Source organism: Ailuropoda melanoleuca, chromosome 9, assembly GCF_002007445.2.
Source record: "Ailuropoda melanoleuca isolate Jingjing chromosome 9, ASM200744v2, whole genome shotgun sequence".
NCBI classification, from domain to species: domain Eukaryota; kingdom Metazoa; phylum Chordata; class Mammalia; order Carnivora; family Ursidae; genus Ailuropoda; species Ailuropoda melanoleuca.
The window spans coordinates 45,842,663-45,868,530 of record NC_048226.1 but is presented as its reverse complement, the minus strand read 5'-3'; the positions used below and the strand labels follow the sequence as shown (position 1 = coordinate 45,868,530).

General features: G+C 38.9%; 1 protein-coding gene across 4 annotated transcripts in view; it reads left to right on the top strand.

The window, feature by feature from the left end:
* STAU2 (staufen double-stranded RNA binding protein 2) overlaps positions 1-25,868 on the top strand; it is a 308,534-nt gene that overhangs the window by 40,652 nt on the left and 242,014 nt on the right. For all 4 annotated transcript variants that reach the window (XM_019807357.2, XM_034668202.1, XM_034668204.1 and 1 more), the window contains 2 exons: positions 2,340-2,499; positions 12,027-12,162. In XM_019807357.2, the coding sequence (XP_019662916.2) occupies positions 2,340-2,499; positions 12,027-12,162 (296 nt within the window). The remainder of the gene's footprint in view (positions 1-2,339; positions 2,500-12,026; positions 12,163-25,868) is intronic.

Genomic DNA, 25,868 nt, shown 5'->3' with positions numbered 1-25,868 from the left:
AGAGAGAGCGCGCGTGCGAGAGCACACAGGCAGATGGGCAGTGGGGGAGGGAGAAGCAGACTCCCTGCTGAGCTGGGAGCCCAATGCAGGGCTCCATCCTAGGATCCCCAATCATGATCTGAACTGAAGACAGATGCTTAACAGACTGAGTCACCCAGGCACCCCAGAATTTGCTTTTTTTTTTTTTTTTAATCAAGTTTGACAATCTCTACCTTTCAGATGGGGGCATTTACATCATTTTGTTATGTTAATTTTCACAACAATCCTATGTGTTCTTTTTAGTCCTGGTTTATTAAAGAAATAAGGAAACTGAGAGAAAGACTAGGTAACTGTCCTAACTTTGCACACAGTAAAATGGTAAAGCTACCACTTAAACTCATAAACAATGTGTCCCGGCATTCCTTATTGAAATTATTAAATTTTTATTGTAGTGGGGCTCTTTTTATTTCCTCCAGTTTTATTGAGATATAATTGACATATAACACTGTATTAGTTTTAGGTGTACAATAAGCTAGTGGGATCCTGTAGAGAAGTTTCAGAAAAGCAGAGGATTGACTTGGATACATTTGTATTTTACAGAATTTTCATGTTGTTGGTGGTAAGAAGGACAGTTTGAACAGGAAAGTTTTATGTTAAGGGAATGATGTTAGGATGGTCTTATAGTAGTTTAGGGGAGAGAGGATGATATTCCTTGCTAAGACATTGGCAAAGAACATAAAGAGAGGAGGCCAGATCTGAAAAATATTTTCGAAGTTGAGTCAGTAGCTTGATAATTGGATGCAGGTGAGAATGGAGAGAGAAATGGAGACAAAGAAGACCAATTAAAGGTGTCTGGCTTGTGAGCCTAGGCAAATGGTGACATCTAGAAGATGAGGAGGCAGCAAAGGTTAAATCATGTGGATTAATCATAGGGGGGAAAAGCAGACAAATCTCGATTATGGTATATTCTTTTGTTGTGCTTTTTCCTTTCCTAACATTGACATTTTTGAAGAGTTTAGGCCAGTTGTCTTACAGAATATACCATAATCTAGCTTGTTTGGTTTTCCTCCTATGATTAGATTCAGATTAAACATTTTTGGCCAAGAATGCTAAATGCTTCTCATTGGATCATATCAGGTGGTACACGATGTTAGTTTGTATGATTATTGATGATGCTAACTTTAATCACTTGGTTAAGGTGTTTTCCACCTGATCTCCTTCCTGCAAATATACATTTATTTCTTTTTCTTTTTCTTTTTTTTTAAAGATTTTTTATTTATTTATTTGACAGAGATAGAGACAGCCAGCGAGAGAGGGAACACAAGCAGGGAGAGAAGGAGAGGAAGAAGCAGGCTCACAGCGGAGGAGCCTGATGTGGGGCTCGATCCCATAACGCCAGGATCACGCCCTGAGCCGAAGGCAGACGCTTAACCGCTGTGTCACCCAGGCGCCCCACATTTATTTCTTTTTAATTAAAAGTATCTTGTGGTTAATATTTTGTATTCCTACAAAGTAGGAAGCTGTCTATGGAAAACAGCAGATTGTGTGTATTCTATGACTTGATCCTCAGTTTAGGAGGTGAACATAGGTTTTGAGCTCACATGGAAATAATGGTGTGAATGGAGTGTTCAGTTGACAAGGGAAAGGGTGATTATAAAATGAAGATGGACAGGTAGAACTTTTGTGCCACACCACAATGGGAACATTGAAAGGTTTTAACCTGGAGTTGGTTGGGGTTATACAATTGGATTTGAAGGGTTTTTTTTTTGTTTGTTTGTTTTTTTGTTTGTTTTGTTTGTTTTTAAGAGAGAGAGATTTGAGAAATCTTTATGAAGTTAAAATTAACAGAATTTGGTGACTGGTTAAATGTTGATTGTGGAGGATTGAGAGTTTTCTGGTGACATAATATTTAGTGGCATTGCCTGACTCTTTGACGAGATTGTACTAAGTATGACATTCAAGGAATTAGATTTTATAACTGTTACAGGGACAGGGCCTTGTGGATTCTCTTAGTTTCTCTTCTTTGTACTTATTCTGCTTTTATGAGGACTATTTGAATGACATTGACAATATGACTCTATTTAGGGAAGTGATTTCTTCTTGCTTTATTTCCCCCAGAATGTTCACTTAGAGCTGCTGCTAAACCTTTGAATGAGTAGAACAGGATCTGGTACAATCTCTTAAAATGATTGCAGTAGGTGGAATAAGATTTTTGCGCAAATAATTTGTATGGTCATACAATAATTTTGATTCTATGGAATATCTGTTTGATTCTATGGTATATCTGTTTTTCTCTCAGACAGCATATTTTACTTCCTGAAGAATTTAATGTTTTCTTTGTCTCTTTATATTTTTTGAAGATGTTCTCAGTGCAACTGAGTCTTGGTGAGCAGACATGGGAATCCGAAGGGAGCAGTATAAAGAAGGCCCAACAAGCTGTTGCTAATAAAGCTTTGACTGAATCTACACTTCCCAAACCAGTTCAGAAACCACCCAAAAGTAATGTTAATAATAACCCAGGTATGGCATTGACTTGTTTCCTTCTGTTGTGTTGCTGTGTTCTATATGTACTGTTCTCTGTACTTTTCTTTATAGCAGGCCATTTGTATATTCAGCAAGTATTAGTAGCACACAGAAAAACAACTGAATGATATTTGAAGGTGAGAGAATGAGGAAGGTAATTATAATTATTTTAAAAATTTCCTTTGTGGATACTCTAAAGATGCATTATTTACTTTTTAAATGTTGATGAAAACACATTGGGATACAAAGAACAGAAAGTATGACTGAGTTTTTGTTTTAGTTTTTTTTAGTTTTTTATTTTAAATTCCAGTATAGTTAACACACAGTGTTATATTAGTTTCAGGTGTACAATATACTGATTCAAAAAGTCTACACTTTACTCAGTGCTTGTCCTGATAAGTGTACCCTTTAATTCCCATCACCTATTTCCCCTATCTCCGTACTCATCTCCCCTCTGGTAACCATCAGTTTGTTCTCTACAGTTAAGAATCTATTCTTGGTTTGTCTCTCTCTCGGTCTCTCTCTCTCTCTCTTTTCCCCTTTGTTCATTTGTTTTGTTCCTTATATTCCACATATGAGTGAAATCATACCGTATTTGTCTTTCTCTGACTGACTTACTCACTTAGCGTAATACTCTCTAGATCCATCCATGTCATTGCAAATGGCAAGAGTTCATTCTTTTTTATGGCTGAGTAATATTCCTAAATAAATAAATAAATATCTATCTATCTATCTATCTATCTATCTATCTATCTATATATATATATCCCCCACCTCTTCTTTATCCATTCATCTATGGGTGGACACTTGGGCTGCTTCCATAATTTGGCTGTTGTAAATAATGCTGCAATGACTGAGTTTTTGATAAAGATAGAAATGATCAATTTCTCTTTTTATGTAATATATAAAAGTACACAGTTTAATAATTAAAAATAGTTATTCTTTATTTTAGCTTAATAAAAAATTATACAGTTAGGCCTAAGCATCTTATTTCGTTTGTTCGTGTAGAAATGGTTAATAGAATCATTCAAATTTAGAATACATATGTGAAGTTTATTAAGAAACTCACAAATCCAAAAAAAAAAAAACCTGTGTGTAATATACTAAGTAAACAAGTTTTCCAGTTTTTATCTCCTAAGAATAATTGTAAAGAGCTGGTTCCAGTTGTATATAATAGCAACAACATTGTGTGTCCAGTTATCTATTCGGAAGAAGCAAACCTGTATTGGACATAATGCATGAATGGATAACATCAAGTTAATAAAGTTCCATGAGTTTAGTACCAGCCCTACATCCATTTACTCATTAATTTATTAATTTAAGAGGTTATCTTCTGACAAATATTTCTTTAGGTATTTTTGTGATGGAGTAAAAAAAAAGACTTTTTCATGCCACAAATGACTCTGTAATCTATTTAATTAGAGTCCACGTTCTCATGCTCATAATCTGATGCTTCCTTCTTTCTCATGTGGCTGTGCTAAGGCATAGTCTGTTCTCTCAAAGACTTCTCTTTCCAAAACTGCATGAGTTTCCTATTACTCCTCCTTTTGCTTCTGCTCAACTGATTCTAATATTTATTAGGTAGGCTTAAATAAGCAAAATATTATTATAATAAAGAAATTCACCTGTTCTAGTCATTTGAAGTTGGTAAGAAGCTGTCTTCTTTTATAATTTTTAAAAATCCCTTTAGATTACTGATTGATCATTAGTACCACACCACTGCCTCTGTGTGTTAAGCACTTGCTTTTATATATTTAAGAGATATAAAACATTGTCCTTTTCTGTGAAAATTTTACAGTTCTATACATAAAGCACATAATTTAATGGTAAGAGTAAGAACCAAGTGAATAACAACACTTGTCAGTATTATAAGTAATGATAAACATGGATGGGAGTAGTTGAGGGAAGAATGGAGAGATATAGAGGTGAGGAAAGAATATTCTTGAGTGGAGAGTAGGCAGGTCCTTGAATGGAGAGTCCTCGAATGGAGAGTAGGCAGGTATAGAGGTGAGGAAAGAATATTTTAGGCAGAGGGAGTACAGTGAGGAAAGACATTGGAAATAGCACTGTGGACAATAGTTTTGGTAAAAAAAATTTTGGGGGAGTGATTTTTAATTAGAGCAGGTAAGTGAGTAGGAAGAGATAAGACTGGAGAAATTGTGATGGACTTGAATGCCAGGTTTGGGAGATCAGATTTTATCTGTACTTTAGGTGATTAGTGTTTACAAGCTAGTGGGTGATGTGTTTAAAACATCATTTTAGGAAGTCAGTTTGATATGTGGATTGAAGGTGGAAAATACTAAAAGCAAGATCAGTTAGGAAACCATTGCCATAGTTTATGGGTGAAGAAAAGAAAAGAAACTCCTATGCATCGAGTACTACATTCCCTCTGCTGTACGATGGTATTGGGAATGGCAGTGGGAATGGAACAGAAGGACCAGTGGTGCTGATCCAGTGGTTGAAGCCATGTTAGAAAGCAAGCTGTTGGGAGCATAGGGTGTGAAGCGGGAGAGGTGTGTGCCCATCTCTGCATCAGGTCCACTTTAGAGGATTGTAATGGGAGCTAAACCAGCAAGGGAGTCAGGGGAAGAAAACAGGAGAGTCCAAAGGGCCAGTGGAGATGAGTTTGCGCTTTTGAGTGTTGCAGTAAGCTGAGAGAATGAGTAGCTTTTTGAAGGTAAAGTTTTAAAATAGAGTATAATGCATACTGGCAAGTGCACAGGTTATAATTGTAGAGCCTTGATGGGTTTTGCACTTTGAACACTTTACCAGTACCACAAGCTTTACCAGTGACCCAGAAGCCTGCCTCATGGCCCCTTCTAGTGGTCAAACAACTCCAAAGGAAGCCACTCTTCTGCTTGTCTGTCTTAAATTCATTGTGCCTGCTTGTTAGAATCACGCACTGTACTCTTTTGTGATAGCTTGTTTTTTCTCATTGTTACATCTGTGAGATTCATCCATGTTATTTTTAACAGTATAGTATTTTATTACTGTATAGTATGTCATTGCTGCATGAATATACTGTAATTTATTTATTCATTGTGCTATTGATGGATGTTTAGATTGTTTCCAGTTTCGGGCTCTTAGAAATAAAACTGCTGTGAACATTCTTGTATACATTTTTGTTGGGTTGTACCCAGTATTGGAATTGTTGGGTCATGGGTAATGCATGTGTTCATTCAAATCAGAGTAAGAATTGAGACCAGAAGTCAGTGAGAGTACATAAAAGACAGGTATCATAGCTGCTGTTCTTACATCACAATCTTTTATTCCTAGACCTTTTGGGAAAGATAAGAAAGCTATTGAGGCATCAGTTAGACACAGTAAGGAAACTATCATAGTTTTGGCCAGATTGAATAGTGAATTAGAGCAACAATTAGAGTATGTCTTTGAAGAGAGAATTTCCTTGAAAGTTCAGCTGGAAAAACTTTGACCGTTCTCTTACCTATAGGCCAATTGCTGTAAACTGTGAACATACCCATTTTTAAGTGGTTTTGGGTTACCCAATTTGGAGGCCCAAACATTCAGCTTACTACTTAATTCAACATTAAATTTTAGTATTTGCTTTTGCCCTATATGTTCACCGTTGTGTTAAAGTATCTTTTATTTTTTAATTTCAACAACAAAAGGGTCAGGATGACAAAAAAAACAAAACCAAGCCCGAAAAACCCCAAACATACATGAGACATGTAGGTGACATGTAGTCAAAGCTACTTGGGAGGCTGAGGCAGGAAGATCAGTTGAGCCCAGAAGTTCTGGGCTGTAGTGCGCTGTGCTGATCAAGTGTCTGTACTGTTTGGCGTTGATATAGTGACCTCCTGGGAGCTGGGGATCACCAGGTTGCCTAAGGTGGGGTGAAGCAGCCCAGGTTGGAAGCAGCAGATCAGAGTAGTGGGATTTTGCTTGTGAATAGCCACTGCACTCCAGTGTGGGCAACATAGCAAAACCCCCTCTCTTTTTGCCCTCCCCCAATTTAAGGAATACTGGGTCTCAAAAAAAAAGTTTGCCCTTTTCCAAGTTCATACTTGAAAAAAATACACATATAATAAATGCATACATAATACATTATGTCAAAGTATAATATTCCCTTCCTACTAGTAATATGTGAGAGCTCTCTACATTCTTATCAACATATGGTCTCTTAAGCTTTAAAAATTTTAGTTATTCTTCTGGGGGTATGGTAGTAATTCAGTGTAGTTTTAATTTTCATCTCCTTAATAACTAATGATGGTGAGCACTGTTTCATATGGCTGTTGGCATTGAGATCTCTGTTGTAGAGTGCCAGTTGAAATAATTTACCCATTTAAAAAAACCTGCATCATCTGTTTTTTAGGTTTTTCTATTTTTTATTGACTTTAGGATTCTTACATATTCTGGATTCACATCTTTTGTTAGATATGTGTGTTGCCTATCTTTCTATAATGGTATATATATATATTTTTTTAAAGATTTTATTTATTTATTCGACAGAGATAGAGATAGCCAGTGAGAGAGGGAACACAAGCAGGGGGAGTGGGGAGAGGAAGAAGCAGGCTCATAGCAGAGGAGCCTGATGTGGGGCTCGATCCCACAACGCCGGGATCACGCCCTGAGCCGAAGGCAGATGCCCAACCGCTGTGCCACCAAGGCGCCCCTATAATGGTATATTTTTTGATGAACAGAAATTCTTTATTTTAATTCTTTATTTAAGTCAGATTTATTAGTCTTTTCCCTTACGGTTAGTATCTTATCTAAGCCATCTCTGTCTGCTACCAAGTTATGAAAATAATCTTATAAAATTTTAAAAGCTTTATTATTTTATTTTTAAAATTTGGATCTAGAGTCTGTCAGGAACTGAGGTTTATGTATGATGTGAGGTAGGGTTCATGATTTTTCTTCTTCTTTTTAATATATAGAGGTTCAGTTAACTCAGCACCATTTATTGAAAAGACAATCCATTTCGCCTGCATTGCAGGGAGGGGGGAGTTCAGTCCTGACTTCACATCAAAAAGAGATACTAATTACACCCCAGAGAGGAGTTAAATTCATTTACAGCATGGCTAAGACTATAACATAGAACTGTTTTACTTCCTCCCCCCTTTTATTTTTTAAAACTTTTTTGGAAATAATTTCATATATATGTAAAATTTGTAGCAAGAGTACATAGAGCATCTGTTATTTACCCTTCACCCAGATCCCCCAACTGTTAAAGTTTCCTTTTTTTTTTTAAGATTTTATTTATTTATTTATTTATTTATTTATTTGACAGCGAGAGAGAGAGAGAGAGAGAGAGAGAAAGAGAGAAAGAGAGAGAGAGGCCACGCACAAGCAGAGGGAGCAGAGGNCGTTTCCTTTTTTTTTTTTAAGATTTTATTTATTTATTTATTTATTTATTTGACAGCGAGAGAGAGAGAGAGAGAGAGAGAAAGAGAGAAAGAGAGAGAGAGGCCACGCACAAGCAGAGGAAGCAGAGGGAGAGGGAGAAGCAGGCTCTCCACCGAACAGGGAGCCCGGTGTGGGGCTCGATCCCAGGATCCTGGGATAATGACCTGCGCCGAGCCTAAGGCAGATGCTTAATGACGGAGCCACCCAGGCACTCCCAACTGTTAACATTTCTGAACCATTTGAGAGTAAGTTGTTGTGGACATGTGGCCCCGTTCTCCCTAGTACTTCAGTGTGGTGTTCTCAAATACGTGGCCATTCTCCTGTTAGGAACTTAACATTGATTTGGTATAATCATATAATGCAAAGACTCCATTCTTCTTTCATTGATTGTCCCAGTAATATCCTTTGTAGGTCCAGGATCTAATCGGGATCATGTATTTTTCATTTCTTTTCATTCTACTTCAATCTGGAATAGTTCCTCAGAGTTCTTGTCTTTTATGACCATGCCATTTTCGGATAGTACAAGCACATCATTTGTAGAATGCCCCTCAGTTGAGTTTATCTGGTGTTTCCTCGTGATTTTATGCATCTTTAGCATGAATGTCCCAGTGGCCTGGGCTTAGCTCAGTGTTACATATCTGGATACACCCGATACTGATTTGTCCCATTAGTGATGACTTTTGTCACTCGGTGAAGAGTGTGTTTGCCAGGCTTCTCTACTGTAAAGTTAATTGGTAAGTATGTTTTCTTATTAAATAATAAGAAACTAATAAGTATTTTCTGAGGAGAAACTTTGGGACTAGATAAACATTCTGTTCCTCATCAAACTTACTTTCACCTACCAGATTTGGCATCTATTAATGATTCTTTACTTAATCAATTAATATTCTGAAGAGTGCCGCAGGGTGATTGATTGATTGATTGATTGATTTGGCTTAAAACAACAGAAATTTATTCTCTCTTAAAGAGTGATATTTTGATTCCAGTTGGGTTTTTGTTTTTTGTTTTTTTTTAGATTTATTAGTTAGCATTCTACCCTAGAATTTTCTCTTTCCCCTCATTTTTTTTGTTTGGTCATTTATTTCTATCACTATAGACTGTTGGATTCCTGTTTTACTTACAGGTTATAATCTATCATTATTTGTTTTGATTCCCAACTTGTCACAGACTTCCCCAGGGGTATGAACCTTTCCAGTGGACTCCAGTGTCGTCCTCCTGTTTTCATTGTTCTTGGGCACTGCTTACTTTCTGGCACAGTAAGATGCTCCAAGGTCATCTCGTACATTCCTTGTCCCGGCTCTGGCACCAGCCATTTCCTCAAGGAGCCTTGGTTGATTAATTAATGAGTTCGTTGTTTGAACAGATATTTATTGAGTGGCAACTGTGTTCCAGGGACTGTTCTAACATCTCCAAAGCTGTTTCCTTGAGTGTTAGCAACATGGAGCTCCTTGAAAACTAGTTGTGGCATTTTTCTTTCACTTTGCATCTAATAGGAATCCACAGTAGTTGTTATGTACGTATATATAATCAATTAGCCTTGTTATATTTATCACTGATAAATACAGAAATTTCCTTTACTTTACCGAAAAGCCCTAGAAACGGATTCTGTGTTGACCGTGTTGGCTTCACAGCCCTGTGACGCATGAGGATGCTTTGTAATGATCATCTTTATACAACCTGGGTCCAGCTCGCACCTGCCGGAGTGGTACTTAGCGTTACCTGCAGGTTCCCATGGTTGGCAGTTAACTCTGTGAATGTTTACTGGGGATTGTGCAAGTAAAGAGGCTGTGCCCACGCAGCGGTGGCGGTCTAGCTCTTTATGAAACAGGAGTCAGAACCTCTTCAGCACAGTTTACACTGCTGCTGCTTCTCCCTGCTCCCTCACAAAGACCAGTGTCTAGCATTTCTGTGAAGGAAATAGACTGCAGCCTGACTTTCAAATGAGGAGTTTATATGAAATCATTAATTTATTTAAATGATATGAATACAATACTTTTACCTAGCTTAAAACCCAATTTTGGTATGGGTGGCAGGACATAATATATCCTACCAGTGCATTAAAGTCACCTCACTGCTGATTTTTAAACACGTTAGTTTCCTGTTTATTGCCCTACTTAAAGGATGAGGTCTTTCAAACTCTTTTTTCTCCATTGAACTTTATGCTATTTATGTCTGTATGATTGTTGCAAAATAGAGTTTAGAATGACATAAATCTTACAACTGATTAACATGTTAATTATTAAACTGCAATCTATATGAAATAAGAAAAACTTAAACTTTCAAAAAGGTACAGACTGCTCTTCGGTTTTGTAAATTTGTAGAAACTGTTAGACAGGTTGTCGTAAAGTTAGCCATAAACCTTCTCTATGATCTAGTAGCAATTCCACTGCTACGGATATACCTAAGAGAACTGAGTGTGTATGTCTGCTAAAACACTGTGACTTTATACTTAATTGCTCCCGACTGGAAACAAGTCAGATGTCCCATCAACAGCGGAATAGATAAACTGATGTATTCATTCAGTAGAAGACTATTTAGCAATAAGAAAAATGTTTGCAATACTGAAATATTTGACAAAATTGTAACTTTGAGTGAAAGAAGCAAGATAGAACAATACATATTCAGGTTTGAAGAACAGGCAAAATTTGGATGATGTAAGTCAGAATAGGTAATATGGGGAGGTGGGTATTGACTGGAAATAGCCATGATGGAACTTTCTGGGTGATGAAAATGTTCGTTTCTTGCTCTGAATGGTGGTCACTGACTATTTACAGTATGTAATAATTTGTAGATTTGTATGGTTAAGTTTTGTGCATTTTACTTGCCCCTCGGTAAAATACTGTAGGAAAGAAAGAAAGAACCCCTTTATTCTTGACTTTCTCTTCCTCTGCCCTGAGTGTTGGTATTAAGTTAAGGGTTCGGACTAACTAATTGGACGTACTAGTCAGTATGTTAACGTTCTTTTCTTATGCTTATCTTTTATCTTTTCCACTCCTTTGTCCTTCCACCTTCTTTGTTTTTCCCCTTAACCTTGGTTTAGTTCCTGTTCTTATTATACTCTTCAGTGGTTTCGCATAAATTCTTTAGAACTGGGACACACAGCGGACTGACTCTTGATGGGTAGCTGATGACGTGGCTGCCGGCTGTGCGTTTGTTTTCGGGCTCCACCACCCCCCCGCAGGCGCTTTATGCCAGCCCCAGTTTCTCTGCTGCAATGAGTGGACCCATTTTTGTATGTGACGAATGGAGTCTTAAATGTATGTTGCAAAAGCCTTAATTCCAACAAAATAGTACAGGATTTACACTGAAAAAATAAATTTTACTTTCTTTAAAAACTGCAGATTCATATTTGTGATTTGTTATATGGAATGTGTATATGTAATGTTTTACTAAATAGTCTTTTTTGATACTCAAAGTAATGTGATGTAATAATTTACAGTATGTGTTACTTATGGATTTTTCAAACTTTTTCAAAAGTAGAGTAAATAAGATAGTGAACAGCCCTATACCTATCACCACCTTCAGCAGTCATCTACATGTGCTGGCCAGTGTTGTTTCTCATCTGTCTTTCCTCTGAATTATTTTGAAAGAAAGCTCAGATATATCACTTCATCCATAAGTGCTTCACTATGTATCTTTAAAGATTATTTATAGAAAGCATTAGTAGATTTACTTTGTCCTGTTGTTGGTTATAGAAAAAACTCAAAATGTATTTTCATGAGATAAGCCTAGGAATTACTGATGACCCTGTATGCATTGCTAATTTCAGTTGCTTGATTAGCAAAAACATAAGAATATTCACAGATGATAATGTTTTTAATGATTAAAATAATTGAAATCTTCCTGGGGTGAGTAATGCTGATGTTCAATACTTTCTTTATAGTATCCAAATTAAGCAATCTGTGAATCTTGTGTTTCCCTTGTTTTGAAACAGTCTGACTTTCCAGTTGAATTTTTGGCCGCGAATGTACAAGAAAGGTTGCAAAACCCCAAAGAGATTTCCTGTTTATTATATAGTTTGTTTATACACCCCTGAGAATATCGTACAGGCTATCAACTCCCACCTTTTTTCATGGTAATTACATGTAATATAAGTATGGCTTGCATGATTTATTATGGAAATATTTCACTTGTGTGCTTTTAATATTTTTTTTAAACAGGTAGTATAACTCCAACTGTGGAACTGAATGGGCTTGCTATGAAAAGGGGAGAGCCTGCCATCTACAGGCCATTAGATCCAAAGCCTTTCCCAAATTATAGAGCTAATTACAACTTTCGGGGCATGTACAATCAGAGGTTTGTATGTCTTCTTTGGTTGTTCTTATTTATTATTTTACACATATTGTAAAAGTTTCTGAAACTCAAGGAGTATTTTCAGGGTAAGGAACACTTACTTTGGGCATTTTGCATGGAATTTAAATAAGTCAGGCTCTCAAGGAGTATTTAAAGTAATACATTTAAAAAAAATAACTAGTTTTTATTGAGTGATGAGAGCCCTGTATTTGTTGCAGGCAGGACCATGTTTTAAAATGATGCCATAATATAGTGCTGACTTCTCAATTGACTTGCTCATTTATTTACCAAGCAGATATTTAGCTTAATTAGTGGTTTCTAAAATTTGTCCAAATACATTGCAAACATGAGTGTTTTTAATTTATAGGATTGTTGGAAGGATTTACTAAGTCTTTTTACACATTGCATAATTTTGTGATAGTTTGATTTACACTTTTTAAAATTCTTTGCGCATATGGTTGACCAAAGTGAAGTTATCCTTTATATTCAATTTCTGTAGTATTTTATGGAAGTATGTTATGTGAATGGCAAAATGCACAGATCTTAATTGTACACTGTGATGACTATTACTTAGTATATATACGTATTTATACTTGACCGCTTTTTATATGTGTATATCCTCACGTGATGACCATCCCATCAAGGTTCAGCATGTTTCTATTACCCTGAGAATTTCCTCAAACCTATTTGTACTCAGTATACCTCCCAGGAGGAACCATGGTTCTGTCACGGTAGTTTAGTTTTGCATGTCATTGAACTGCATATAAATAGGCTCGTACAGTATGTACTCTTCTGTGTCTGGCTTTTTTCACTTCATATAATGGTTTTCTTGTTTATTTGTTTTTGTTTTTTGAGATTCATCCTTGTTGCTTGTATCTGGATTTTGCCCTTTTCTGTTGCTAAATAGTGTTCTTTTCTATGATATATCATACTTTATCTCATATATACAATATTGTGCCCTCTTTTAATTTGATATAGTGATCATTTTTCATATTTTTTAAAACTTTATTTTTTTAGTAATCTCTATACCCAATGTGAGGCTCAAATTTATGACCCCGAAATCAAGAGTCTCATGCTCTTCTGACTGAGCCAGCCGGGTGCCCCTATTTTTCGTATTTTTTTTTATAGATTTTATTTATTTATTCGACAGAGATAGAGACAGCCAGCGAGAGAGGGAACACAAGCAGGGGGAGTGGGAGAGGAAGAAGCAGGCTCCCAGCGGAAGAGCCTGATGTGGGGGCTCGATCTCATAACACCGGGATCATGCCCTGAGCCAAAGGCAGACTCTTAACTGCTGTGCCACCCAGGCGCCCCCTATTTTTCGTATTTTGAAGTGATCTTTGAAAAACATTTCGATGGCTACATAATGCTTCATTTGGCCAGGGTATACTTTACAAGGATGTAAACAGGTGTAAACAAAGAATACTTGGTAAGTATATAAACAAAATGTACCTGTTTTGATCATCTAAGTTGTTGCCCCCTTTTTTTGACAATTATAAATAATGTGCAACAATGTTTATATTCAAATTTTTATATCACTGATTATTTCCTTAAAATAGATCACTGTAAGGGGATTTTGGGTTAAAAAGAATAATATGTTGTCCAATTACATTAAAATTTGTATTAATTACTTAGAGTGTATTCTGTTCCATTCTGACAATCCTGAGTTAAAAAAACACATTGTCTTGTTCGATAGATAAAAAGTGGTATGTTCTTAAATTTTGATTTTATTGATTACTTATGAGGCTGAACAGTTTTCAGATATTTTGTATGTCCTTTTTGATTTGTCTGTTTGAATTTGTTAATTTTTGTTGCATTGCTTGGCCAGTCTTCAAATGTTTATGTGTTGGGGGTATTAGCATTACGTCTGTTTTGTTGAATTTTCCTGCTTTGGAAAAACTGGCTCTTAGTTTTGTGTTTGTTTTGATGTGCAACAGTTTTAGATGTTATATGGCCTAATATTTGTGTGTGTGTGTGTGTGTGTGTGTGTGTGTGTGTGTGTGTGTGTGATTTCTCCAACTGTTTTTATACCTAAGACATTCCTGTGATCAGGTATGTGCTAATGCTTAAAAAGGATATTATAACTGACATACAGCATTGTGCAAGTTTAAGGTGTCCAGCCTCCTGATTTGGTATGTTTATGTTACATTATGATTGCTGTGGTGTGTTAGCTAACACCTCTGTCATGTCACATAGTGATCATTTCTTCTAGTGTTGGGATGCTGAGACTTTTTAAATCATTTTGTATGTTTACTAACATTATAATTCAGATGTGAGAATATGTGTGGTGTATACATAATATGCTACCTCTTGGTGTCTTTTTTGGCAGTGGTGAATTTACCGTTTAAAACTTAGTCCTGTTCAGATCGTGAATGGTTCCTTTATATGTTATTGCTTAGGTTCTCTAAGAAAAATGAGTACAATCTTCTTGGACTTCTGCTCCTCCCCTCTTTTCTCCCAGGTGTGTCTGGGGGAATTTACTCTGTTGTCTTGGTACGAAAGGAGGGACACTTCCCTTTGTGTGGGTGTGCTGTGTTGCCCTCTGGTCTTTGGGATGATGTCCCTTGTCCACCGGATAGCTGACGCCCTTCTCTCCTGCCAAAACCTGCAGTTCGTGATGTGTAGTCTGTTTTTTCCTGTCGGGTGTGATTTACCATCTCTCCCTTGCTCTCTTGACCTAAATCCTTAATTGTCTTTGGCCCCTGGAATGTTGCTCCATTCTCATCGTCTTCCGTAATGTCTCCTAACAGGAGCATCCAGTGGCAGGCTTATCAGCTCTCCACTTGGTGTCCACACCACATAGGTGGCAAGAAGGACAGAACATTTCTCTTGTAGTTTCTTTACTTCCTCTTTTTCTGTATAACATGCCTATTGCCTTTTTTATAAGCCCGAGGTTACCTAATAAAAATAAAACTAGTTGTCACTTTAAGTACAATAGATATATTTGGTCGCCTGAGTTTGGAATACCTTGCCTATCAAGATATTTTACTTTAAATGGACTATAATGAACTGACTCATGAGCATATTTAAATTCTTATTATATTTTGATATCTCTAGTTCTTTACTGAAATCTTACTAGAGTTTTGATAAGTGGATTTATTACTTTTAAATGAAGGAAATCTGGTACTAGAGGAATGAAAAATCTGACAATAATCTCTGTGGATGATTACTATGGAGCTCATGTTCTTCTAGTAAGAGAGGCAGTGATTAAGAGGTGGTTACTCACTGAGAAGGTGACTTTTGATAAAAACCTAAAGGAAGATGGGGCACCTGGGCGGCTCAGTCAGTTAAACATCTTCAGCTCAGGTCAGCCTGGGATCAAGCCCCACATCCGGCTCCCTGCTCCATGGGGGCCTGCTTCTCCCTCTGCCTCTCCCTCTCTCTCTCTGTTTCTCATGAATAAATAAATAAAATACTTGAAAAAAAAAGACCTAAAGGAAGAGAGGGAATAAGTCGTGTGTATATCATGAGAGGAGAGAACATTCCAAGCAGAACAAACAGCAAGCACAATGCCCCTGAGGTAGGAATGTATCAGGCATGTTGATATCTTCTGCAGGAGACCAGTATGGCTAGAAAAGAGTGAACCAAGGAGGAGAGTAGTTGGTATAGGAAGATGTGACAAGGGTCATTTGGTTTGGTTTGATTTTTTTTTTTTCTATTGTAGGTCTTCTGTTAAGAATGTTGACATTTTTCCTTTGTTGGCAATTTGTAGTTTCAAGATCTGATTTCATGGTTGTCATGAGGGAGTGTAAGAATTTATTTATGACTTGTCTAAGGTGTTGTGCTTTAGGCCATTCCTACTTAATGGATAAAGCGGACTGCTTTCAGATTGTTGGAGAGGGTTTAGAATATTCTGCAGATCACAAAAAAGGTAAAAAGAAAATAGGGAAGTACTGGTAAGCTGCCAAGCCATGTTTCAACTGGAAAGCTCTCTGCTCACAGAAGGGCAAAACTAACCATTACTCATTACGCTGTAAAAATTAGGATTTCATATGGGTGGCTCAGTCGGTTAAGTGGCTGCCTTCTGCTTGGGTCATGGTCACAGCGTCCTGGGATCAAGCCCCACCTCAGGCATCCTTCTCAGCAGGGAGCCTGCTTCTCCCTCTGCCTCTGCCTGCCACTCTGTCTACTTGTGATCTCTCTCTCTGTCAAATAAAAATAAATAAATCTTTAAAAATTTTTTTAAAATTAGAATATCAAATATGACCTTAATCTGTAGATGACAGCACCTGAATGTGTCACAGGGATTTGGAGCTAAATCAGAGGAGATTCTTCTCCTTGTCAGACTCTACATAAATGAGTAGCTTCTTAATAAGCCAGGGAATGAAAGGTTAAAAAGTCCCAAGAAACAGATATCATTTAGAGGGATTTATAAGAAGGTCCTTTCATTTTCTACTTAAAATAATATTAAGTAATAATTAGATATTACCCATGCTGGTTTAAAAAAATATTTATTTTTTATTAATTTTTTAAAAGATTATTTATTTATATATTTGTTGTTTTTTAAAAAATAATGTTTTCTTATGTTACGTTAGTAACCATACAGTATATCCTTAGTTTTTGATGCAGTGTTCCATGATTCATTATTTGCGTATAACACCCTGTGCACCATGCAGTATGTGCCCTCCTTAATACCCATCACCAGTCTATCCCAATCCCCCACCCTCTCCCCTCTGAAGCCCTCAGTTTGTTTGCCAGAGTCCATAGTCTCTCATGGTTCATTCCCCCTTCTATTTACCCCCCTTCATTCTTCCCTTCATTCTTCCCTTCCTTCTCCTGCCAATCTTTCTGCTATTTCTTATGTTCCATAAATGAGTGAAGCCATATGATAATTATCTTTCTCTGCTTGACTTATTTCACTTAGCATTATCTCCTCCAGTGCCGTCCATGTTGCAGCAAATGTTGAGAAATCGTTCTTTTTGATAGCTGAGTAATATTCCATTGTATATATGGACCACATCTTCTTAATCCAGTCATCTGTTGAAGGGCATCTCGGCTCCTTCCATGATTTAGCTATTGTGGACAATGCTGCTATGAACATTGGGGTGCACATGGCTCTCCTCTTCACTACATCTGTATCTTTGGGGTGCACATGGCTCTCCTCTTCACTACGTCTGTATCTTTGGGGTGAACACCTAGTAGTGCAATGGCTGGATCATAAGGTAGCTCAATTTTTAACTTTTTAAGGGACCTCCACACTGTTTTCCAGAGTGGCTGTACCAACTTGCATTCCCACCAACAATGTAGGAGGGATCCCCTTTCTCCACATCCTCTCCAACAATTGTTNTCCTCTCCAACATTTGTTCTTTCCTGCCTTATCCATTTTTGCAATTCTAACTGGTGTAAGGTGGTATCTCAGTGTGGTTTTGATTTGAATTTCCCTGATGGCTAATGATTTTGAACATTTTTTCATGTGTCTGTTAGCCACTTGTATGTCTTCATTGGAAAAGTGTCTGTTCATATCTTCTGCCCATTTTTTGATTTGATTATTTGTTCCTCGTGTATTGAGCTTGAGAAGTTCTTTGTAGATTTTTGGATACCAGTCTTTTATCTGTAGTGTCATTTGCAAATATCTTCTTCCATTCTGTGGGCTGTCTCTTGGTTTTTTTTGACTGTTTCCTTGGCTGTGCAGAAGCTTTTTATCTTGATGAAGTCCCACAAGTTCATTTTATCTTTTNCAGAAGCTTTTTATCTTGATGAAGTCCCACAAGTTCATTTTTTCTTTTGTTTCTCTTGCCTTTGGAGATGTGTCATGAAAAAAGTAGCTGTGGCTGATGTCAAAGAGGTTGCAGCCTATGTTCTCCTCTATGATGTCTCACATCAAGGTCTTTCATCCGTTTGGAGTTTATCCTTGTGTATGGTGTGTATGGTGTGAGAGAGTGGTCAAGTTTCATTCTTTTGCATATAGTTGTCCAATTTTCCCAGCACCATTTATTGAAGAGACTTTTCCACTGGATGTTTTTTTCCTGCTTTGTCAAAGATTAGTTGCCCAAAGAGCCAAGGGCCCATTTCTGGGTTCTCTTTTCTGTTCCATTGGTCTATGTGTCTGTTTTTGTGCCAGTACCATGCTGTCTTTGTGATCACAGCTTTGTAGTATAGCTTGAAATCTGGCAACATGGTGCCCCCAGCTTTGTGTTTCCTTTTCAACAATTCCTTGGCGATTCGGGGCCTTTTCTGGTTCCACACAAATTTAAGTGCTGTTTGTTCCAGTTCTTTGAAAAATGTCATTGGTATTTTGATCGGGATGGCATTTGAAAGTGTAGGTTGCTCTGGGTAGCATAGACATTTTAACTATGTTAATTCTTCTGATCCATGAGCATGGAATATTTTTCCATCTTTTTATGTCTTCCTCAATATCTTTCAAAAGTGATCTATAGTTTCTAGCATATAGGTCCTTTACGTNAGAATATAGATCCTTTACGTCTCTGGTTAAGTTAATTCCGAGATAACGTATGATTTTCAGTGCTGTTGTAAATGGAATTGAGTCCCTAATTTCTCTTTCTTCAGTCTCATTGTTCGTGTGTAGAAATGCAACTGATTTCTGAGCATCGATTTTGTTTCCTGCCACATTACTGAAGTGCTCTATAAGTTCTCGTAATTTGGGGGTGGAGTCTTTTGGGTTTTCCATATAGAGTATCATGTCATCTGCGAAGAGAGACAGTTTGACTTCTTCTTTGCCAATTTGGACACCTTTTATCCATTTTTGTTGTCTGATTGCTGTTGCGAGGACTTCTGGTACTATGTCGAATAATAATGGCAAGAGTGGACATCCTTGTCGTCTTCCTGATCTTAAGGGAAAGGTTTTCAGCTTTTCCCCATTGAGAGTGATATTTGCTGTAGGCTTTTCATAGATGGTTTTTATGAAATTGAGGAATGTACCCTCTCTCCCTACACTCTGAAGTGTTTTAATCAGGAAAGGATGCTGTATTTTGTCAAATGCTTCTTCTGCATCATTTGAGAGGGTCATATGGTTCTTGACTCTTTTCTTGTTGATTTGATCTATCACACTGATCAATTTGTGAATGTTGAACCACCCTTGCATCCCAGGGATGAATCACACATGGTCATGATGGATAATCGTTTTAATGTACTGTTGGATCGTATTAACTAGGATCTTGTTGAGAATTTTGGCATCCATATTCATCAGGGATACTGGTCTGTATTCTCATTTTTGATGGGGTCTTTGCCTGGTTTGGGAATCAAGGTGATACTGGCCTCATAGAATGAGTTTGGTAGTTTTCCTTCTGTTTCTATTTTTTGAAACAGCTTCATGAGAATAGGCATTATTTCTTCTTTGAATGTTTGGTAGAATTCCCCGGGGAATCCATCAGGCCCTGCACTCTTGTTTTTGAGGAGGTGTCTGATCACTGCTTCAATCTCTTCATAATTAATCGGTCTGTTTAAATAATCAGTTTCTTCTTGTTTCAGTCTTGGTAGTTTATAGGTTTCCAGGAAGGTATCCATTTTCTTCCAGGTTAATATATTGGTATAAAGCTGTTGATAAGAGTTTCTAACGATCCTTCCTGTTTCCTTGGTGTTGATCGTGATCTCTCCCCTTTCATTCATAATTTTTAAAATTTGGGTCCTTTCTCTATTCTTTTGAATAAGTCTGGCCAGTGGTTTATTGATCTTATTTATTTTTTCAAAGAACCAGCTTCTAGTTCTGTTGATCTGCTCTACTGTGCTCCTGGTTTCTCATTCATTGATCTCTGCTCTAATCTTGGTCACCTGCCTTCTTATGTGTGGGTTAGGCCTGTTCTTCTGTTCCAGCTCCAGCTTCGTGAGGTGAGAATATAAAAACGGCATTTTAGATTTTTCTATTCTTTTTTTTTTTTTTAAAATATTTTATTTATTTATTTGATAGAGAGAGAGAGACAGCCAGCGAGAGAAGGAACACAAGCAGGGGGAGTGGGAGAGGAAGAAGCAGGCTCCCAGCGGAGGAGCCTGATGTGGAGCTCGATCCCAGGACCCCAGGATCACGCCCCAAGCCGAAGGCAGACGCTTAACAACTGAGCCACCCAGGCGCCCCATAGATTTTTCTGTTCTTTTGAGTGAGGTTTGGTTGGCTATGTATTTTCCCCTTAGGACTGCCTTTGCAGTGTCCCATAGGTTTTGGACTGATGTGTTTTCATTTTCGTTGGTCTCCAAAAATTGTTTGATCTCCTTCTTAATTACCTGGTTTACCCAATCATTCTTGAGCAGGATGGTTCTTAGTTTCCAAGTGTTTGAATTTCTTCCAAATTTTACCTTGTGATTGAATTCCAATTTCAAAGCTTCGTGGTCTGAGAATATGCAGGGAATAATCTCAGTCTTTTGGTATCAGTTGAGACCTGTTTTGTGACCCAGCATATGGTCTATTCTGGAGAAAGTGCGGCATTCGAAAAGAATGAGTATTCTGTTGTTCTGGGGTGTAGTGTTCTGTATATATCTGTGAGGTCCATCTGGTCCAGTATGTCATTCAAAGTGCTTGTTTCTTTGATGATTTTCTGCTTAGGTGATCTGTCTATTGCTGAGAGCAGAGTGTTGAAGCCCCCTACTACTAACGTATTGTCTGTATATCTCTTTATTCTGGTTAAGAGTTTGCTTGTGTATCTAGCTGCTCTCCTTTGGGGGCATAGATATTTATAATTGTCATATCCACTTGTTGGATACATCCTTTAAGAATAATATAACATCCTTCTGTATTTCTAACTACAGTCTTTAGTTTAAAATCCAATCTGTCTGATATGAGAATTGCTACCTCAGCTTTCTTTTGAGGTCCATTGGCATGAAAAATGGTTTTCCATCCCTTCACTTTCAGTCTGGATGTGTATCTTTAGGTTCAAAATCAGTCTCTTGTAGACAGCAACTATATCGGTCTTGTCCTCTTTTTTTTTTTTTTTTTTAAAGATTTTTTATTTATTTATTGGACAGAGACAGCCAGTGAGAGAGGGAACACAAGCAGGGGGAGTGGGAGAGGAAGAAGCAGGCTCCTAGTGGAGGAGCCTGACGTGGGGCTCGATCCCAAATGCTGGGATCACACCCTGAGCCGAAGGCAGATGCTTAATGACTGCGCCACCCAGGTGCCCCCGGTCATGTCTTTTTATCCAGTTTGCAACCGTTTGCCATTTTATGGGAGCATTTAGGTCATTCACATTGAGAGTGATTATTTAGAGATACGATTTTAATGATGTCGTGTTGCCTGTGAAGTCTTTGTTTCTATAGAGTGTAAATTTCTGTTCTGTATCACTCTTGGGGCCTTTTTACTTTTATAGAACCCCCCTTAATATCTCCTGTAGGGCTGGTTTGGTGGTTACGAATTCCTTCAGTTTCTGCCGATCTTGGAAGGTCCTTATCTCTCCATCAATTCTGAATGACAGCCTTGCTGGATAAAGGATCCTTGGCTGCATGTTATTCTCAGATAGATCTTTGAAAATATCCTCCCAACCCTTCCTTGCCTGTCAGGTCTCTGTAGACAGGTCTGACATTATTCTAATATTTTCCCCTCTGTACGTAAGGATTTTCTTTCCTCTGGCCGCTTTCAATACTGTATCCTTGGATCTAATATTTGCGAATTGCACTATGACGTGAAGTGGTGTAGGCCTGTTCTCATTGATCTTGGGAGGGGTCCTCTCTGCCTCTTGCACATGAATGCTTCTTTCCTTTGCCAGATTGGGGAAGTTCTGAGCTACAATTTGTTCTAATATCTCTTCTAGACCTCTCTCTTTCTCCACCCCCTCGGGGATGCCGATGATTCTGACATTGGAACGTTTCATTGAGTCAGTAATCTGTAATCTACATTCTTGAGAGTGGATTTTTTTGAGCCAAGTTTCCGTTTTAACTTTCTCTTCTACCATTCCATCTTCCATTTCACTAATTCGTTCTTCTGCCTCATTTACCCTGGCTGTCAGAGCGTCTAGTTTAGACTGCATTTGATTCATAGCATTTTTAATTTCTGCCAGATTTGCTCTCATTTCTGCCCTTAGAGATTCTATATTCTCATTAATATTTTTGTTAATATTTTTTTCAAGCCTACACATCATCTTGACCATTGTTAACTCTGAACTCTGTTTCTGACAATTTGGTTATATCCATATCCATCAGTTCTGTGGCAGAGGCCACAGTCTCCGTCTTCTTTCTTTGCTGAGGGTTTCTCCTCCTCGTCATTCTGATGAGGAGAGGTTGTGGGGATGCACAGAGCCCAAATTATTGATCAGGACCCAGGCAGTGTGCACTTGTTTTATAGGGACCTTAGGGATGTGGGCTTCTTGATTTTTCAGCCTGCCTTCTGGGGGAGGGGCCTGCCACGCTGATATTCAGGCAACCCTGTTTGGGTAGAGTTGCCCCCTCCCCTGCGAGGGGGGATGGGGATGGGCACAACGTGAACTGGTATTTCCGGGCTTTTGTTGTTTCCGGGCAGCTTTCCCTGGCGGTTTTCTGTGCCTCTTCTGAGAGTGAGCAGCAGTGGCTGTATCCTAGCCTCTGTCTCAGAACAGAGAGATCGCAGTCCGCTCTCCACTGAGCTCTCCTGGCCACTCTAACTGTGTTTCCGTTGGTGCTGCTAAAAACCCCACAGCATCCCAGGATGTGTGCCCCACAGCCACTCTCCCAGCCCTCGGTTCCAGGGCTGGCATGTCTCTGTCCTTTGTGCTTCTAACACTGCCAGCCACCCCCGGTTCCTGTGCATGCTCCTGAGCTCCCTGTTTCAGTGTGGTTCGGGCGCACTCTGGAGTGCCAGTTTTCCGTCTGGATGTGCGTGCGCTCCCTAGCTCTCGGTTTTAGTCTAGTTTGTGCACTCTGGACCTTTGGTTTTCAGTTTGGACACGCGTGCATGCTCCCGAGCTCCCGGTTGCAGTCTGGTTCCAGTGAGCACTCCAGAGCTCCGGTTGTCAGTCTGGTCGCGCACGTTCCCAAGTTCTCGGTCTCAGTCGCTCTCTTGCGGGTGCCGGTCTGCAAGTCCGGTGCACACCCCATTGCAAGTGGCTCCTGCTTCCCGGCACCCGAGCACGTTGTCTCCCTCCACCTTCCGCTTATCTTCCGATATCTGTGCATGGATTCACTGCTCGCCGCTTCATACCCCAATACTCAGCACTGGAGATGTTTGTTTGTAGAGATCCAGATGTATCTTCGTGCATCTCAGGCTGATTTCATGGGTGTTCAGGATGGTCTGGTAGATATCCAGCTCGATTCAGGGGACCAGCTGAAGAAGGGGTCCCCTACTCCCCCGCCATCTTTTTCCTTCTTCCAAGATTATTTATTTATATATTTGAGAGCGAGTGAGCATGAGCTGGGGCAGAAGCAGAGGGAGAGGGAGAGACAATCTGAAGCAGACTCTGTGCTGAGCGTGGAGCCTGATGCAGGGATGCGAGATCATGACCCGAGCTGAAACCAGGGGTCAGATGCTGACTGAGGCACCCTGGCGCCCCTAAATTCTGTTCTTTCCTGGTGAGGTTTCCCAACTTAAACTCATTTGAAGTCTTAAGGAGGCACTTAGAGAAAGTGCCACCCCTCCGTTGCCCTGATTTATGATGGCTGGGGAAAAAAAGAGATTTATCCATGAACAAAATCTGATTGCAAACTGGATCTGGAAGTACCTGTCTCTCTTTGTTACACCTAAGATGTTTGAAAATGAATACATCCAGTTATATCTTTTCCTTTCTCATTTGGGGCACTGTTCAGTAACAGTTATAAAGTTGAAAGCAAAAAAATTTATACGACAAAGCGTAAGATGTAAAGGTTAGAGAACGTCTTATGCGTTTCTTCTCCTATCTTTGTTATACAAAATGATATACATGATCTCAAGAACAGAATGGCTAAAATCAGGTCTCCTACAGACAGTTTATCACTTTTGTGTATGTACAGATGCAGGAAGCATTACTGCTTGGCTGGTGGCGAGAAAGCCCCAGTATGCTGGTGGTCAAAGGCCCACACCTTAAACTAGACCATGGGGAAATGGGGATGTTTGCCATGTGTAACTGGGAGGTCTCTTGGGGAGATAGTCAGGCATGGTTGAATATAGGGCTTTAGTGTTCTTTTCCCTCATTTTCCAATTCTCCTTTTAGTTCTTGTCTCATTTTTTCCTCTGCTTGACTTCTTTTTCAAAGAAGCTCACTTTCATTTGCTGTACCTCATATGCGACATGTAGTACCAAAGAAGGAACACATTTTTTGTGTAGTTCTTAGGAAAGTCCCAAGAAAGACTTTGAGTAGGCTGTCCATCCCTTTGTCATTCAGACTGGATTTGGGATGAGGGAATACTTTAATTGGCCATGCCTGGGTTTGTGCCTGACCTGGAGAAACAGGGATTAATCCCATCCAAGCTGCTTGCAGAGCATGATTTTTTTAACGACTGGTTCCCTGAAGGCAAAGATTCTGAAGGAAAATCATTTCCATTACAGTTAGAACATTTGGTTCAAATCTTCATTCTGATGCTTTTAGCTCTGTGGTTTTGGACAAGGCATGCGACCTCCCTTAGTTTCCTCATTTGCTAAGTGGAGATAGTAAGACCAAATGAAAGGACTTTGGTGAGCTCTTTCATTAAGCACATATTCACTGAATGCCTACTCTTTGCCGCATGTTGTGTTAAGAGTAGGAACTCTGATGAAAGCCAGTCTGGTAGACTCTCTGAGTCCATTACAAGGTGAAAACAGTGCAGAGAAGCAGTAACAGAGTCATAGATGTGAGCATATGGAAACATGGAGAACAAGTGCCTCCCTCAGACTGGGGACTCAGAGAAGCCTCCCAGAAGGAAGTGACTCTTGAACTGAATCTTCAGGGTTAACAAGGCATTAGCCTTCCTCGGTGAAGAAGGTAAGGAAAAGCAAACTAGTTTTGGGAACAACCGCAGGGAATGTTGAGACGTTCAGTTCATCGTGGACTTCCAAGGAATTTGATACGTCTGGAGTGAAAGTGGAAGCTCAGGCAGGGTGCTGATCTGATGTCCTCAAAGGGCCTTGTGAAGAGGTTTAGATTTGTCCTGAAGATGAGTGGTAGCCGTTGAAGGATTTTAAGCAAAGGGATAAAATAATTGGGTATCTGTTTTAGGCATATTGCTTTGGCAGTATGTGGGAAATAGTTTGGCTAGGCTTAAAATTCAAGGGAGAAAGATGAATTACAAGGATGTTGTAATTCGGGCTTAATGTGATGAGAGCTTGGAACCCTGAAGATGGAGGGAGGGCAGTGTCCAGATATTTAGAAGGTGGACTTGATAGCACTTGGAGATTGATTGGTTGGTGGCGGGGGGGGCGGGGATTAAGGATAACTTCCACATATTTGGATCACTAGTAATGTTGTTTGCAATGAGGAGTTGGAGTGGGTCTTTGGAAACATGAGGAATTCTGTTTTGACAAGGTTGAGTTTAAATTTCCTATGAGATATTAAGGAGGGGTCTATTTTATTACTCTTTAAAGCCTTAGTGGAGGGTATGGGAAGATTATCTTTGGCTTTGAAGGTTTGTTGGAAGTACCCAAGGGAAGAGGGACTTCAGGGTCTGGAGTGTTCCTGAAGTTTACACGTCAGAATGCATCTTTCAGAAAATGACATTGTTTAGGATACAACCTAAGTTCGAGTGACCAATCTGTTCTTTGTTCATCTAGGATTTATATTTCCTTCCCAAAAGGATTTGGTTATGCCGGTTTGTCATTATTTGATTTGGAAAAATTTCGTGGCATGCCCCCGTGCCAAGCACCTCCATACTCAGGTGTGGTTGGTATATTTTGTGTCAAGACAATA